Raw genomic sequence first — 17,907 nt, forward strand, 5'->3', positions numbered from 1 at the left:
GCCATAGCACACGGTGGCCCTCCTGGCTGGACATTGCCTCAGGAAAAGGGGTAAACGCTAGAGTAGAGAGTTAGTACCTGTCATAGGGCCATTTCTGGTGGGACGGGGTTTAGAGGGTCTGCGATCCTCCATATCACTGTCTGAACCCTCATCCTCAGGGATGTCCATATCGGAGTCCTCGTCTTTGGCTATGGAGATATACAACTAGAGTATTACGGCCAAGGGCAGTATTTATTGATTAAAGCATGGCATTCAAAGAATATTACACGTGCAATGCAAGCATAATGAGTTTTACCTCTGAATAGGAATTGATTACTTTTCAAATTATTGCGTGAGACTGTGTTCGAGCATCAATTCCTGTGTGTATCATCAAGCACGTGATGTTGATTGTGGTTTATTGAGTGTGTCATACAAGTGTGTGTTACTGAGCGCGTGTCACCTCCACTCCTCATCAGCCTCCTCTCCTCCTCCCTCAGTTTGTGCTGCATCATCCTAAGGGTGTTCTCAGTCTCCTGAGATAGAACAAAGAAAAAGAAGTCGATATAGCCTTTTGTACATCTGTCAATCACAATATATCAGCCAAGACCATGTTTTGAGGTAACAGCCAGTAGAATTCAGACCAGGGGTGTGTTCAGTGAGGTGAAATGTTCAATGTTGCAGATAGAAACTTTATTTTTATTAAGCTTCTACACAGCTGTGGTTCCTCAGTTAATTCAGTAATTAACATCCCATCATGCTTAGGGTCATGTATAAAAATGCTAGGCAGGCCATTATTTTAACTACCATGGCTAATACACCCATTGGATGACAATGCCCCCATCCACAGGGCACGAGTGGTCACTGAATGGTTTGATGAGCATGAAAATGATGTAAACCATATGCCATGTCCGTCTCAGTCACCAGATCTCAACCCACTTGAACACTTTTGGGAGATTCTGGAGCAACGCCCGAGACAGCGTTTTCCACCACCATCAACAAAAACCAAATTGTGTAATTTCATGTGGAAGAATGGTTTCGCATCCCTCCAATAGAGTTTCAGACACTTGTAGAATCTATGTCAAGGTGTATTAAAACTGTTCTGGCGGCTCGTGGTGGACCAACACGCTATTAAAACACTATGTTGGCGGTTCCTTTATTCTGGCAGTTACCTGTATATTTGTGAACATTCCCGTAACATCGCACTCTCTTGAACAGGCCCCCTGACATCTATGGTACCAACCAAATACAACCCTATGACTGAGGAGGACGCTCACTCACCTCAAACCTATCTTGCTCCAGTCTATGGTAATCCTCCAGCTGCTGCTCCAGGAAGCTCAGGTTACGGAACTTCTCCACGTAGGTCTCGTACTGCTTCTGCAGGTCCTCCTCAATCTTTTCATACTCATCCATGAATGCTGGCCTGGGAGAGGAACAGGTGTGTGAGTGAGAGAAAACTAGTGTTAAGCTGAAATGTTTGTGAGCTATTAATAAAGACATTGTCTTAGAAAAATAAATGTAATAAAACAAATATTTAAAAAATCTGCAACTATTTCAAGAGTGTTGGAACTCTCTCTTCTATATTATGGGATTTTTGTTTCTTGGCTTCTAGACTAGCACCCTGCTAGAATGTATTGATGTGCAAGAGGAAAGAGTTAGGCATGTAGATAAAAATGTGCTTACTGCTTAACTCATGAGCAAAGTTGATTCAATAATCTTTAAAGCATTGTACACGGTGTTCATTTCTAATAAAAATGAAAAAAATAATAATAATAATTCTACCGCTTCCCAGGTATTTATGAACAAATATTGAGATACAGCATCAGGACAGTCTTGGGGCAAAAGTTAGCCTCTAGATGATAGTAACTTTAGTGCTGTACTGTAAGGGAAATCATGAGTCTTCAAATTGCAGTCAGCTCTGACCATTTTGTCTGACTTCTCTTTCCAGGCAGTATGGATATGGATGGAAAGTTCGTTATTCTGGACAGGAAGGTGGCCAACCTGCACTCCACTGAGCATGACTTACTCTATGGCGCAGAGGCAGAGGCAGAGAATCCATGTCAGATGAGAATCCTCCATCACCTATTGGGGGGGGGGGTTCTTTCTCTCCCGATCATCCAGCACCCCACTGTTCCAGGTGCCTCACTAACTGAGCTTCTAATAGACCTACAACAGAGGAAAGGAGGAATACCAGTACCCGAGGAATCCTGATGGCACTTCCCCACTACCCTCAAGACATTCAAATCCTGGGTAGTTTTCAAAACAAGCTGGGTCTGAGTGGAACTGGGTTGTTGTGGAGAGCCGGTGTGGAGGCCGGCGGGTTGCTTCTCAGGTTTTCAACCAATGAGGGGAGAGGGTGGAGGATGGAGGCCAGTGCACAGACCAATGGAGGATCTCGGACTATGACTCGAAGACGACCTCCGACTGTTGGTGCTGTACACAGTCCCAGTCTAGAAAAAGGCTCCGGACTGCAGGGAGGACGAGGAGGGGGCAGAGAGGGCCCAGCAGAGGAAGAGGAAGAGAAAAGCGTCCAAGGGCAGCTTTGAGGACTCCGCCTCCTCCAGGAAGCACCCAATGTGATTGTAAAGAGCAAAGTGGGTGTGGTCAAATAGGCAAGCAAGCACTTGGCCTACCTGTTTAAAGATATTCTCCGGTACTTGTATATTCCGGTACTTGTATATTTTTTTTGCCTGTAGTTCTGAAATTAGCACCCACGAGCCAAAAGTGGTCCCCAAAAAGTGTGTACTACGTCACAAATGTGCAGATATGTGCACCACGTCATTTCTCTCTCGCTGCTGTGTATATGTCTTGCTAGCTGCCACTCAAATGGTGAGGGGCTGAAGCTTGTTGGCTGAAACTCAAATTGCTAGGTGGCTGGCCTACATGGGGGTAAATCTAGGGAAAATGGCGTCGCTCAGTCTCCAGAAAACAGTCACTTTCAAACTAAGGATTTCATGGCTAATTGAGGTAAAGCAGTAATTTGCTCATGGATTAAGCATGTATGAACTACACATTGACACATCCAGCCCAAACCGGGAGGTTTAAAAAAATGCTTCCTGGTCGCCAAAGTACCGGAGCATGTCTTTAAGATGCACTACAACAGCATCCAGGGATTCTCCAGTTAAACCGCTCCTCTGATGTATATTACCTTACATAAAACAACTGAAATGTATTTGTTGCAACTTTGCCAAGTGTGTGCTGTCCTTTTTTACTCAATTATTAGATTGTTTCTTGGGTTCTACAACCCTGCTATAATTGTTTTGTTTTTGATTGTGAGAACAGAGTTGAGCACATTCCATCTATATCTATGATGTTTTGGACACATCAAATGTCAGAGCATAAAAAAACAAACCCACCTTAATCAATGTGCTATCATACTTCTTGCTGTCTGGATTTGCCTCCTACAATGTCTTTAAAACACCCACAACAGTAGAAATCAACTTTTTCGAGTTGAAAGATGATGGCAAGAGCTTACCCATGATTTTGCACAATGATTTAAGTCAATAAGTAATCGTTTTAGCCCAAGTATGATATATTTGGCATTTGAAGTGACAAATCTGAACGGCCCACTTCATGCAAATCCTTGTGAATGATATGACACACACATACTTTTCGGGCTTACGTTTTGTTTAAGGGCTGGGTTTTATTTGAATGTTACCACCCACCAGTATGGCATTGTTTATTAAATCAGAAACAGCTGCAAATGAGATGAAACAAATAGCCTTGTGACCACCTGAGCCGTGGGGCAAATTAAAATATTATTTTGCACCTCCACAAGTGTCTATCCAGATAATGAAAAGGCACCCGCGAAATACAATTTAAGGAACTTATAGTTAGTTACATGTCATTTGTGGTGTGCATGATCATGAGCAAAGTCAATGTAGCCGATCATTTCACTTCCCCTGCGAGAACCATGAGCACTGGCTGACTTGGCTTTGCTGTACTGCAACCTGCCAGCAGCCGATCGTGTTTATTATAAAATGTAGGGGAAAAACGTATAGCAGCTATCTTTCAATAGTCATCTTATTTGTTCTAACTATTTAAAAAAAACTTGAGATAACCAGGGATTTTTCTGGATCAAAATGGGACGTAAGTGGTGCGAGGCCAATGGTGCGGGCGCCGACTGAAATTTTAGAGGCCTTCCTGTTGGCCGCAGTGTCAAAATGTTGCTGCAATTCTACACATCTTGCCATGGAGCTGAGAGAAAAATGTGCAGTTTTAAAGCAAATTTCATGCAATTCTACACATTTGCCATGGCTTATGCGATCTTAGCAGTGTTTCCGCTGCAGTCATTTATCTGTGGCGCTGCGCAACAGCAAATATATTGTCGCCATTCTCCAAAAATATCGAACATGAAAAAATAATTCTGCCGAGGAGCACTTTGAAGATGCTCGAACAGTCCACATTTAATTTCCCGCTGCAAACAAAACATGTCATGAATAGAAAAATCTGACAACCCCATAGTATAATGGTTGATCTATTTACGTATTTGGCTTGCTGTTGTGTGTTCTATGCAAGATAAATATTTCTATCAATACGCATTCAAGTTACAATTGCCTTAGGAAACATGCATTCGTATAAGCAGTCAAAGCACAACAATTCTTGCAATCGCGAAAACAGCCATTTTAATGATCTTTGTTTTAAAAAAAGGGGGGCGGTCCCAGTTTTCCATTCCTACTTGATTTATTTCTCAACTCCTAAATATGCGCGAACTACACCATTTTAAACCCGGGAGTTTTTAGCAGCAGCATGGTTAAGCACATTGCCTTAGCTGCAATTTGTTATGAGTGCATAGGGGAGAGTGGGCTAAATGGACGACATTTTTGGGGGCATAACATTTATCAAATAGATGCTAACTAGTTAAAATATCATAATTGGGATCTCGCTAATGATTAGCCCAATAGGGACGCATGCTTGGGATGTAACGATTCACCGATACTCATCCGTCCCCGACTCAAATGTTTACGTGTATCAGTCCGCGGACCCAAACTGATACAAATGTAGCATGCGTCGGTCAGAAAATCGATTCAAAACATCACAGTGACAACTGATGCGCCTTCTCCTTTAGTGTCAAACTGCATGTAACGGTGTTGATTCATTGATCTACAAGTCATTTTGCTTGCCGAACCACCCCAGGCAATATCAGTAGCCTAGTCAAACCGCGCACTATTCTCAGCTTCACGAGGTAGGCAACCTGCTCCTGATCTTGCGCGGCACCTTCAGCATTCAAACGCTAAAATGGCTTGCGTGATATTAGGCTTCATTGGTTGAGTGACAACCTATGTAATTTCTAGGTTATTGTTATCTACGCGCAGTTGAAAATGGTGTTTTACAAGAATGAAAGTAAACTACCGGAAACATCTGGCTTTACATTATTTTAATTGTTCAGGTTTACCATCCGCAATAGTTTTGGTAGTTCTGCTTTAAATAATCAGTGTACTGTATATGGTCATTTTTAGATATACAGGGTAAAGTTGATCATCTTATAATGAGGACATAAATCACTTTGCGAGGTGCAATGCAAGGCCGAAGATAGTAAAAACCTCAAAACGGTGAAAACCATTTGATTTTGAGCAGGGGGTGAAATTCTAAATTGTGCTATATATTAATTGCCCATGTCATAGCTAATTTGTAAACGATAACTATTAATACATTACTAGCGCAAACACTTAATCTGCAAAAATGACAAGTTAATTAGTGGGTGATGGTGATTTCAGAACCAAATGGGGGGACAAAAAAAGATGGTAGTGGGGGTGGTAGATGCCTAGTTTCCCTTATGGCTCTGCTCAAGTGCCTACATAGGGCTCCCAAGTGGCGCAGCAGTCTAAGGCACTGGTGTCACTACAGAGACCCTGGTTCGAATCCAGGCTGTATCACACCCGGCCGTGATTGGGGTCCCATAGGGTGGCGCACAATTGGCCCAGCATCGTCCGGGTTTTGGCCGGTCTAGGCCGCCATTGCAGAAAATAATTTGTTCTTCACTGACTTGCCTAGTTAAATAAAAGGTTAAATAAATAAAATAGTACATACACCATAAACACACACTCATCATCTCAGATCCAGCTCATGAGCTCCATCATCAGCAGATTTTTTATTTAGAATAGAAAATTCATGTTTATGCAACAAATGTTAGTGCATCGAATCATATCAAACTTTTCTCGAATCAAACCGAATCATTTCAAACTAAAACGTATCCTTCCTGTATCGTATCGGAGCCCATGTATCTATTTACGTATCAAATCATCTTGAAAGGGAAAGATGCACATCCCTAGTAAATGAACATAAGCAACACAATGCTTCAGCCTATTTATTTATAGCCACTATGCTGTGTCAGTTGGGCTACAGGTTATAATGCTCAGTGCTAATAGCATACCTGATCATAGGGACCATGCATATAGCCTATGTTAAAATATGTTAAATTAATTTCATGGTCCAATATGTTAAAATAATTTGACCAATGTTATTGGGCTCATTTCTCGAGGTGGAAATTATATTTTAGATGGTGTCAGCATAATTGTATTTTCATTCATTTTGGAGTACAATGTCCTTTTAAAAAGTCATCAGAACAGAGCTTCTCAGTCCTTCTAAATATATATATATATTTTTTAAACACCTAATTGCCACAGAAGTTTCTCCTAACTCACCGTACACTCTGTAGAGTCTGGAGTCTCTTCTGATTCCTCTCCAGCTCCTGTTTCTTCTTCTCCATTTTGGATTCCAGGCTGGTCTCATCTGAGGACACGTTGTTCAGCATGTCTTTGGTTTTATCCACGCTTTCCTGGACCACAGAGCAAGACATTAGCTAGAGTGGTTGCTATTGAGAGTGAATGCTGGTGGAACAGACATATGAGCCGTGTCTGTATCTCAAGACAACACACACCAAAACTTCCTTGATGGCTGCTCTGAGGGCCTTCTCTGTCTCATTGATCTCCAAGGGTCTGGAGATGGCAGCAGTTCTCATCTCCTATAATGAAAAAAGAGACAGGATTAACATGATAAGGTTCAACTCTCAAAGACAACATGTCATTATAATCTCTCACATAGATTCTGGTGAGGAATTGCATAGACATTCTTCCCCAAGGTTTGTGGGGTTCATACTTCTAAGTAACCAGTGTGTGCCTGTCTGCAGCGTTCCAATGTCTTCTCAAATCAAGTGCCGTGTCAAATATTTTAAATGATACAGATGTCTTTGGTAACATCTCCACATATTAGGGGGGCTGTCAAACCGTCTCCCACAGTCCCAGACATGCAGTCAAAATGTCTGATTGCTTTCCCCAGCCGTGGTGTGTTTCTGAGCCTGTGTGTGTGTGTGTGTGTTTGTTTCCTTCACCCTCAGGTCCACCTCCTTCCCCAGCAGGTCGTAAAGCGACGCTCCTTTAGACGTGATCTCCGAGGCCAGCTGTCTCGCTGCCTTCAGGTCTGCAATCTGGATCACAGACAAGAGAAGGAGAATTCAGAGGGGAAAGCCTGGAAATGTACATTTGAAAACACTAACACGTAATACAGACAATAACATTGCTTGACGATAAGAGTTGTTTTCCTTTCCTTTTTTGTGTGCAATTTTCATGGTGGTGTCACCAGCCACATCATCACTAACTAAATATATTGTAATAGTGGGGAAAAACACCAGGGCCCAGATTCACAAAACACTTCTTTACGCAAAAAACATAAGTAAAAAGTTCATAAGATAGTTCGTAAGTGTAATTCATCAACAATATCTTAAGATTGAACGATTTTCTTATGAACTTTTCAAACATCTTCTTACGAATGTTTATTGCAAGGCAACCATTTTAGCTATCTAGCTAGCAATCATGTTAGCATATTTCGTACTGAAATTACTGTTCTAAAACATGTTCTTGGGTTTAAAATAATCAATAATGAAACTTTCAGATGAAGTCTGAGTGAATTAAACATGTTCAATTGCTTTCATGAGCTTTTTCTCTCACTGCCCTGAGTTTAAGACATGGGTTCAGCCATCTTAGAATTAACAACATTTCCATTAACTTTATTTTCAATAATCACATTTCTTCTTAACTTTTTGCTTCAGGAGAACATAAGTAGCGCAATAACATTTCCAATAATCTTTTTGAGGAATAGCAACTTAGCTTAACATTCTTCTTAAGTCTATAGTTAAGGGAAAAAATGGCAGTTGAGACATTTTTTCTCAAGAAGGTTTTGTGAATCTGGGCCCAGTACTTAAGGGCTAAGGGCTGTTGACTGTGACTGCTAGTTTTGAGTTGTCACCAGTAGTTATAGATTTGTTCAAGTACTGATTACAGCCTGAATGTTATGGAGGACTGCATCTGTGTGCCTCATGCAATGTATCGTTCTGCCACATAAGCATAAAGCGCCAAGTAAGTGTGGGGATATCCAACCCTTGTCATATGATGAAGCTGTAAAGTCTCAAAGTAACACTTTGCTTGTTTGCAATGTATGCTGTTTAAACATAGTGCCAAACATTGGGATGCCGGACACAAGCAGGGATGATGAGTGCAATCTAGATGAGATAGTTGATGTGACAGCAGTGGGCACAGAAAATTACATGTTTGACTGTTTCAATCGGAGAGGACTTCACTTTATTCATGTCAACACATGGAACCTGCTGCCGAAATTAGAGGAATTAAAGCTCCTCGCTTCTAACACCTGGGCTGCAGTAGTTGCTGTGACTGAGACATGGCTCGACGGGTCAATTGAGGACAATGAGGTTGAGCTACCTGGTTATAGCATTCATAGAATTGACTGAAATGGTGGCGGCATGTGCGTTTTAATGATGTGCATTTTAATCCTCATTCAGATCTGAAAATGGATGGATTGAGGTTGCACCAGTAGATATACTTCTTCCTAAATGTCGTAATATAGTTGTTGGTGTGTGCTATTGGACTCCTAAGCAGAATAATTTCTATGATTACTTGAATCAAATTGCTGTGATCACAATGCATTTGCTGATAGAGAATATATTCTGCTTGGTGATTGTAATACAAATGTGCAGTTATCACCCAAGAAATGTACACTAGTAAATGCCCTGTATAACTGAAACAACTGATTGTTGAGCCAACCCGGGTGTGTAGAAAGTAAGTCAACTTTGGATTTGATTATTGTATCATCAGACCAAGAGAATGTCAGTCAGGAGTCTTAAATATTGTTTTTAGTGATCATATGGTAACCTACTGTACCCGTAAGAAATCCAAAATACTACTTGAGCCAGGTAATAACTACATGAAGGTACGGTCTATGAAACAATACTCAAAGGAACGTTTGTAGAAGTACTTGGAAAGTTGAATTGGTCTCATGTACAAAACTGTGATGTTGGATAAGGTCAAATCCAAACATAACATAGACACTATTAATTACAACTTACTCGTAAAGACTCGTAAACTGTGGACATTTTTAAAGGACATTGTCTCAAAAACTCTCCATAAGGTCAAATCCTGTAGTGTTGGCCTGGATATTGATGATGTTTTATGCGATGACCAGACAAAGGCTGCAAATATATATATTTTTGTTGTTACCGACCTGCTCTGGACACGATGGCCAGTCTTTCATTAACAACTTGAACCATAGCAAAGGTATCACAAATTATTTGTTTGAACTGTGCATGGTAACAGAGGACAAAGTACCCACAAAAACACTAGTCTCAACGTCAACAGTGAAGAGGCGACTCCGGGATGCTGGCTTCTAGTGTCTGTGTTATTTTGCCAATCTTTCCTTTTTATTGGCCAGTCTGAGATATGGCTTGCTTTTTGCAACTCTGCCTAGAAGGCCAGCATCCCAGAGTCGCCTCTTCACTGTTGACGTTGAGACTGGTGTTTTGCGGGTACTATTTAATGAAGCTGATAGTTGAGGACTTGTGAGGTGTCTGTTTCTCAAACTAGACACAAATGTACTTGTCCTCTTGTGCAGTTGTGCACCGGGGCCTCCCACTCCTCTTTCTATTCTGGTTAAAGCCAGTTTGCGCTGTGCTGTGAAAGGAGTAGTACACAGCATTGTACGAGATCTTCAGTTTCTTGGCAATTTCTCGCATGGAATAACCTTCATTTCTCAGAACAAGAATAGACTGATGAGTTTCAGAAGAAAGGTCTTTGTTTATTGCCATTTTGCGCCTGTAATCAAACCCACAAATGCTGATGCTCCAGATATTCAATTGCTTCTTTAATAAGCACAACAGTTTTCAGCTGTGCTAACATAATTGTAAAAGGGTTTTCTAATGATCAATAAGCCTTTTAAAATGATAAACTTGGGTCAGCTAACACAACATGCCATTGGAACACAGGAGTGATGGTTGCTGATAAATGGGCCTCTGTACGCCTATGGAGACATTCCATCAAAAAATCTGCCGTTTCCAGCTACAATAGTCATTAACAATATTAACAATAGCTACACTGTATTTCTGATCAATTTGATGTTATTTTAAATGGACAAAAACATTTGCTTTTCTTTCAAAAACAAGGACATTTCTAAGTGACCCTAAACTTTGAACGGTAGTGTATATATTCTTATTCCTTTACTTTTGTGTGTATTAGATAGTTGTTGTGGCAGGAAAGTGAGAAGGGGAGCTATACAGGTTTGATCATGTTTGACCTGCTGAAAGATTTTGACACTGGACCATGATATTCTCCTGATGAAACTGAAATGCATGGGTCTAAATGATGTAGCAGTGAATTGGTTTGGGTCTTATCTGACCAGCAGAACCCAAGTACGTAATGTTGGTGATGTTCTGTCAGAGGCCAAAGAAATATCCTGTGGAGCATCGCAGGGATCAATTTTAGGGCCTCTCTTATTTCTTATACATGTTAATGATATGCCAGATACAGTAAAGTGCAAACTCCTGCTTTATGCTGATGATTCAGCCATACTGATATCAGTCAAGGATACAGTTTACATAGAGGAATTGCATTTTGCTAGAGATTGGTTGACTGAACAAAATGCCGCTACATTTGGGAAAAACTGAATAGTTTTTTTTTGGAACAAAACAGATTGTTTTGGGCTGACAAAATAAAAAGGTAAACTGTGCAGGCAAGGAGAATGAATCTAAAACAAGTGTAACTTATTTTGGTGTGTCCCTAGATCAATCCCTTTCTGGAGACCGGATTGCTGCTAAAACTTTCTAAAATGGCAAACAAATTGAAATGGTTTATATCGTAACACTAGATATTTTAACAGCAAAGTTAAGAAACTGCTTGTCTCAACCTTGATTCAGTGTAATTTTGATTTTGCCTGCTCTGCATGGTATAGTGGGCTATGAAAAAAGCTGAAAAAGAGAATACAGGTCATGCAAAATAATGTTATCAGGTATATGCTTAAAATGTCCCACTAGGACCTATATAGGGGTACAGGAGTTTCTGGAGATGGGCTTGTTGCTTTTGGAGTCCAGAATGATGACAGAAGTGAGCGCTATGGGGCGATAGTCATTTAGTTCAGTTACCTTTGCTTTCTTCGGTACAGGAACAATGGTGGCCATCTCTGGGATAGATTGAATATGTCCGTAAACACACCAGCTAGCTGATCTGCGCATGCTCCGACGACACGCTAGGGATGCCGTCTGGGCCGGCAACCTTGCGAAGGTGAACACGATTAAATGTCTTACATCGGCCAAGGAAAAGGAGAACCCACAATCTTTGGTCAGTGGCAGGTGTTTAGCTTACCCGGAAGCAAGACGTTGGTGTCTACGACGTGGCTGGTTTTCCTAACCTGGACAATGCTGGGACAATTGTGATTTGCCCTATGGGACTCCCAATCACGGCCGGTTGTGATACAGCCTGGATTCGAACCAGGGTGTCTGTAGTGACGCCTCTAGCACTGAGATGCAGTGCCTTAGACAGCTGAGCCACTAATATCAACAAAATTGTTATGGCATACTTTGTCATAATTAACTGTGATTATTGTCTAGTAAAATATATAATTTTGTAATTTCTTCTAAGATTCTGATCTACAAGTGTGTACAGAGATGCCCAAAGTGGTCAAACTGCAAATCCCAAACAATTTAGGAGGGTCGAACCTAGGGGTGTGAACTTTTAAACGAAATTGGGATCTTTAATGTTAAGAAAAATCCGTAATGGAAAAACAACGGTTTCCCCCCCCTCCACAAAACTCAAATCACTGGCTCGCCAGCTCTGTCTCTTCGCTGATGATGCGAGTGTGTGTTCAGTCTTCGGTCTGTTGCGTGTAAAATATCCTAGCCTATTAATTGATGATAAAGCCCTGCATTACTCAAGTTGCGAGACATTGAAAGATAAGAAATTGCAAAATACAACATTCCAGCACGCCCCTCCTGTCTCTCTCCGTCCCTTGCTAGCTCGCTATGAAAAGATCAGAGTGTTTGTGTTCTCGGAAGCACAGCAACTAAAATCAGTCTCCTCCATTCCAAAAATACTGAATCTTAGGAATCGATTCCTAGCGGACGATTCCTACCACAAAAAAAGCAATGTCCTTCCCTGACTTTTCCTAAATGGTTGTATTTTTCATTGCTCATGTCAGAATTTTTTAACTCACAAACAGAAAAGTATTTAGAGCCTTTTTACCCCACAACTATTCACAACTTAACCCGCAAGACAATGAGCTGTAGGATGTTTGTACCCAGCCAGGCACGTGTCTCTGTCGGTCTCTCGCTCTCTCTCTCTGCACTGAAGCATACCACACTGCATCCTTGCCTCTGAAGCTAAGCAGGGTTGGTCCTGGATGAGAGACCAAAAGGATTAGGAGGCACTTTCCTCTGGTCTAAGAAAATATTAGCCCGATGCCCCAGGGCAGTGATTTGGAACATTACCCTGTATAGGGTGCCATCTTTCAGATGGGAAGTTAAACGGGTGTCCTGATTCGCTGTGGTCACTAAAGATCCCATGGCACTTATCGTAAAAGTAGGGGTGTTAACACCCCTAATCATGCCACCTAATCATCCAATTGGCTTATTCATCCCCCCCCTGTAACTATTCCCCTGGTTGTTGCTGTTAATGAGAATGTGTTGTTAGTCAACTTACCTGGTAAAATAAGGTTATAGATAAGAATGAATGGGTGATAATTGTGCACGTTACTTCACAATTAAACTAGGCCTAACTGAATGACAAGGATGGTGAAGAGGTTGATTTAATTTATAAAAACAATAGTGTGATGACGAGTTCGTGTTATGCCTACACATCAGCATTGGCGCTCATGATTTTAGCAAATCATTTGAAGGCGTGGCTTGCGGGTTAATACTGTATCATTCTCTTTTACTTTGTCAAAAGAAGCTGTTACAGGACTGTTTAATTTGCTATAACTATTACGAAATGTATTGTAAGGGGAAATTAAAACATTCTACGTGTTGCACTAGACTTTTAGAATACTGAAAAACATATCCTTGACGCTATCCGAGTTGATGAGCGAGGGGAAGCAAACGATGCTAGTCAGCCTGCGCATCAAAACGACACCTAAACTAATTTCACAAACAATAAGAGCTGGCCTAAGGACAAGATCCAATTGACAATAGTTGATGAGTGACAATATTATGGGTCGTAAAATTATACATGAAGAGATGGGCACAAAATGGAATTGACAGATGCAGGGAAGGGAGCATCACTTTATCAAATCCTCCAAGTAAAACGTTTTACAAAGAGCATTTTCTGCAGTTTCTATGATACCTACCTTTGTCAAATAACTCAAAATCCAAATATTTATCCACAATAGTGTAATTCTACAAAGTCCAGGCCAATGTTTTTCACTAGGACTTTGTAGATTTACACTATTGTGGCTAAATTTCTACATGGATTTATTTCCAATAATATTTCTTCATGCAATTCATCCTTTACAATGGTTTACGCACTATTTAACAAGAGTTGGTGCTTATGTTTGTACACATTGTGGGTGGATATGCATCTGATGCATATGCTAAAGGTGACGCCCGGCAACGTTCTCTAGCGGGTACTTATAGGCTGAAAGCCAGGCGGTTTAGTGTTAAAAAGCCGTAGTGTACTCTTACAGACAAACAAAAACGCCGTAACCGAGGCACTTTCAAGGGTATATGACTGCGGTAGATATACTTTTAACTTCAATGCCTGGCCCTAGCGGTCATAATAAGACCATTATTTTGCATTGTGAATTGTATTGGAATTTTATGACTTTATCTTACCGTTTTAAACATCTGTTTAAACCTTAAGCAAAATTGTCCATTTGTCACATCTGTGGTCGAACCCTCAACAGGTCTGAACTGTCTTCACAGACAGGGCTGGGATTATCTCCTTGTCTGTGGGGCTGAATATATTACAATACCAATAACCCTGTAACACCAACAGAGAAACCCCATGCAGTCTTTGCTATGTCAGGGGTCCCCTGCTAATATTAACCAAGTCATATCTATGGGCTAAACAGAATCTTTCAGCAGAACCTTAGAAACCTACAGTACCGGTCAACCATTTTGGACCTCCTCTACATTTCTTCCTAAAAATAACAATTTCTTGCAGATCTTTTCTCATTTGGTAGATTTTTTTTGTTACATAGAAGGTACATGGAGCTAGCATATTTGGAGGTAGGCCTACATGGGAGTTGGCAACATGTACATGTTACCGTGTCATTCTCACCTTGGAACCTAAGTCAAACTTGAATTTGCTATTGTCCTCCTCCACTTTGTCCCCTGAGGCCATCTCCTTGGTCTTCATGGCACTGTACAGCACTGAGGTGATCTTCAACATCTCTTTCACAGCGTAGCCATCAGCCTGGTACAGACGCTTTGTGTTCACCTTGATGTGAGCCTTTGTTGCCTGGAATCAGGTGAAAACACATTTTGAGTTCCCCTCTTAAAAACCTGTTTGCCTCGTAAACTACACATTCCCTTTTTTCGAAAGACGATAGCGCTTAAAATTAAAGTGGCCTTGTAGAACAGTTACTACAAAATAATAAGATATACGATAGACAAATATGGGAGGTCTCAAAATAAGCTAAATATTGACAAACAGACAAATAAATGAAACAAAAGGAGTGGCTGTGAATTCAACTTCTCTGGACCCCTCTTCCCGACAGCTAAAGGTCCCTAAGCTTCGGTGCATATACTTGACACACGGTCTCTGCTCTACTGTACCCTGGCGAATGGTGCCCAATTAACAAAGTAAGACCAAGGCTGACGGGACTTTAGCTCTGGGGAAAAGGGATCCAGGGAGGCGAGATGCGGGCGCAGCCTCTGCCTTAAACAAATGACAATGCATCTTTACCATAAATTGGGCCACTGCCTTTATGAAGAAAATCCTGTCTGTCTCCGTGTCCACGTCACTCGGTATGTCCATTTGCGGTTCATATCTGTTGGAACGACAGAAACGTACGATACAATAACAATCATTGCAGCAGTGTGCTGTATCGTGTGCATTTGTCAGAAGACTAGCCACTGCATTTGTCAGACTTCGCCCATTTATCACCTTTTCACAAGCCAAATGAGAATTTCTGCCACCAGGGTAAAGTTGGGGGTCCTGAAGTTCTCCATGGATATCAAGCGAGGATAGCCCAGAGCCCGCATCATTTCTGTGAAATCTGTCAAGAGATGGTTATTTGCATTATAATGAGATCCCACTAACTACTTTCTGCTGGCTGATACACAATAAGTTGGAAACCAGTAGAAAAAGATAACTATTGGTCCAGGCATCATGACACTAGTTTTTTTTAACCTATCTGCTACCATAAATAGCAAGAAAGCTAGATTACTTTGTCAGATAGCCACCCTGTATTGCAAACCTTAGGATAAACATCTTGTTTTCATCACGTAGCTAACGTTACCTAATGTTAGAGTATCACAGTATGAGTCATAATACCCATAAAACCTAGTGTTCAAACACAGAAATGGTTCCAATAGTTTCCCCCCCCATAAAATGTTTCCCTTCGGGGATTTCACAACCACTTCAAATAAGGTCTGTGTTGTAGGCTTAGCCTAATTTGACATTTTGATAACCATGTAAATCTTTCTCTGACAAGGTGAATTTTATCAAAACATTTGCCTCAATTTTACCCTATTTTTTAAAAAAAAGCTAATTAGCCGCTAATGTGGCTAGTCTATACATTCCTGTCGCAAACGTCATGTCACAAACATGGGCCATGACGATCTTGACAAGACTGCAAACGTAAGAATCTCTGGATTAACTATCTTGTGTTACTGAAATCTGTTTAAAATGGACAATTCTGTGAACTGTGTTAGGTAGTTTAAGTTTACACAATAATTGTTATCTAGCTAGCTCATGGTTGCTAGCTAGATAGCAACATTAACCTGGCTAGATGGCTACACTAGATATTAGTCATTAAAACAAGTTGATCATCCTTTGGCTTTTATAAACCATCAGTCTAGCTTGCTAGTTAACTAACTTAGATGGTAAAGAGGTATTCCTGATAATGTTTGTTTGTGTCTATGGGTGATGGGTGAGTACTTCAGGTACTACTTGACCTGTTTTTGGCATAATTGGTCAAGCTCATTACATTTGGTTGGGAATCATTGATGGACAGCAATATTCAAACCTCTTCTCTGATTTTCAAACAAATTTAAGTCTCGACCACTCAGGAACACTCAACACTCCTTGGAAAGCCATGCTGGTGTCTTTGGCATTCAAATTTGTGTAATTCTTGAACCTATCCCAGGGCTAGGTTTTCAGAAGACTGAGGTGGGGTTTCCTCTAACTTTTTACCTGGGCTTTGCTCCTTTCATATTTATTTTGATCCTGACAAACTCCCCAGTCCCTACTGATGACAAGCATACCCATAACATGATTCTGCTAACACAATACTTGAAAAAAGAGAAGGTTTCACTGTGATGTATTGGATTTGACCCAACCCTGTAGTTTTTAAATTTAGGCCAGAGAGTACATTTATTTGCTGTGTTGTCTTGCAGTATTACTTTAACAGCCTTGTTGCAAACAGAATGGATGATTTGGGGTGGATTTTCTAAAAACAACCTGCTTTCTTTTCACTTTGTGAAAAAAAAAAGTTAAAGGGGTGCAGACTTTAGGCACAGATTACTTGTATTTTGCTAAATTTGTACCTTGTAAACTGTACACACGCCAACGTTTGCCAAGCGTCCACTCGAAGCTTGTTCCACTGTAATCAATAGTGAGCGCAAATTCAATCACTCACATCGATATTGTATGGAAATCGATGGAGCTGGGACAATTCGCTGTCGCTACATGTGCCTTTTGTGCTCTTGTAAAAGACAAACCTCAAAGATCTAAGGTATGATACAAATACGGTGCATTCGAAATGTATGCAGACCCCTTGACTTCTTCCACATTTTGTTAGGTTACAGCCTTACTGCAAAATGTATTACATTTCATGTGTACCTCATCAATCTACACACAATACTCCACAATGACAAAGTGAAAATTGTTTTCTAATTTCTTTTGCAAATGTATTAAATTTAAAACAGATAACTTATTTAAATAAGTTAAGTATTTAGACCCTGTGCTTTGAGACTCAAAATTGAGCTCAAGTAAATCGTGTTTCCATTGATCATCCCTAAGATGTATATCCAACTTGATTGGAATACACCTGTGATAAATTCAATTGATTGGACATGATTTGGAAAGGCGCATAACAGTCTATATAAAAGATCCAACAGTTGACAGTGCATGTCCGAGAAAAAAAAAGGTTCAAGGAATTGTCCGTAGAGCGCCGAGACAGGATTGTGTCGAGGCACAGATCTGGGGAAGGGTACCAAAAAAAGGCCTCCAAGAAAACAGTGGCCTCCAACATTCTTAAATGGAAGAAGTTTGAACCACCAAGACTTTTCCTAGAGCTGGCCGACCAGCCAAACTGAGCCATTGGGGAGAAGGGCCTTGGTCAGGGAGGTGACTAAGAACCTGATGGTCACTCTGACAGAGCTCCTCTGTGAAGATGGAAAAACCTTCCAGAAGGACAACCATCTCTGCAGCACTCCACTAATCAGGTCTGTATGGTAGAGTGGCCAGACGGAAGCCACTCCTCAGTAAGACACAT

General features: G+C 40.9%; 1 protein-coding gene across 4 annotated transcripts in view; it reads right to left on the reverse strand.

Annotated features, from left to right (window-relative positions):
• cluap1 (clusterin associated protein 1) overlaps positions 1 to 17,907 on the reverse strand; it is a 28,691-nt gene that overhangs the window by 1,406 nt on the left and 9,378 nt on the right. For 2 of the 4 annotated variants that reach the window (XM_024386854.2, XM_042305333.1), the window contains exons 3-11: positions 15,354 to 15,465; positions 15,153 to 15,237; positions 14,526 to 14,705; positions 7,307 to 7,402; positions 6,857 to 6,940; positions 6,621 to 6,754; positions 1,258 to 1,399; positions 440 to 512; positions 78 to 188 (exon numbers count right to left, since the gene is read on the reverse strand). In XM_024386854.2, coding sequence (XP_024242622.1) covers positions 78 to 188; positions 440 to 512; positions 1,258 to 1,399; positions 6,621 to 6,754; positions 6,857 to 6,940; positions 7,307 to 7,402; positions 14,526 to 14,705; positions 15,153 to 15,237; positions 15,354 to 15,465 — 1,017 coding nt within the window. Of the gene's footprint in view, positions 1 to 77; positions 189 to 412; positions 513 to 1,257; positions 1,400 to 6,620; positions 6,755 to 6,856; positions 6,941 to 7,306; positions 7,403 to 14,525; positions 14,706 to 15,152; positions 15,238 to 15,353; positions 15,466 to 17,907 lie in introns of all 4 variants that reach the window. The other 2 variants (XM_024386853.2, XM_042305332.1) reach the window with 1 other exon arrangement.

Source organism: Oncorhynchus tshawytscha, linkage group LG24, assembly GCF_018296145.1.
Source record: "Oncorhynchus tshawytscha isolate Ot180627B linkage group LG24, Otsh_v2.0, whole genome shotgun sequence".
NCBI lineage: Eukaryota > Metazoa > Chordata > Actinopteri > Salmoniformes > Salmonidae > Oncorhynchus > Oncorhynchus tshawytscha.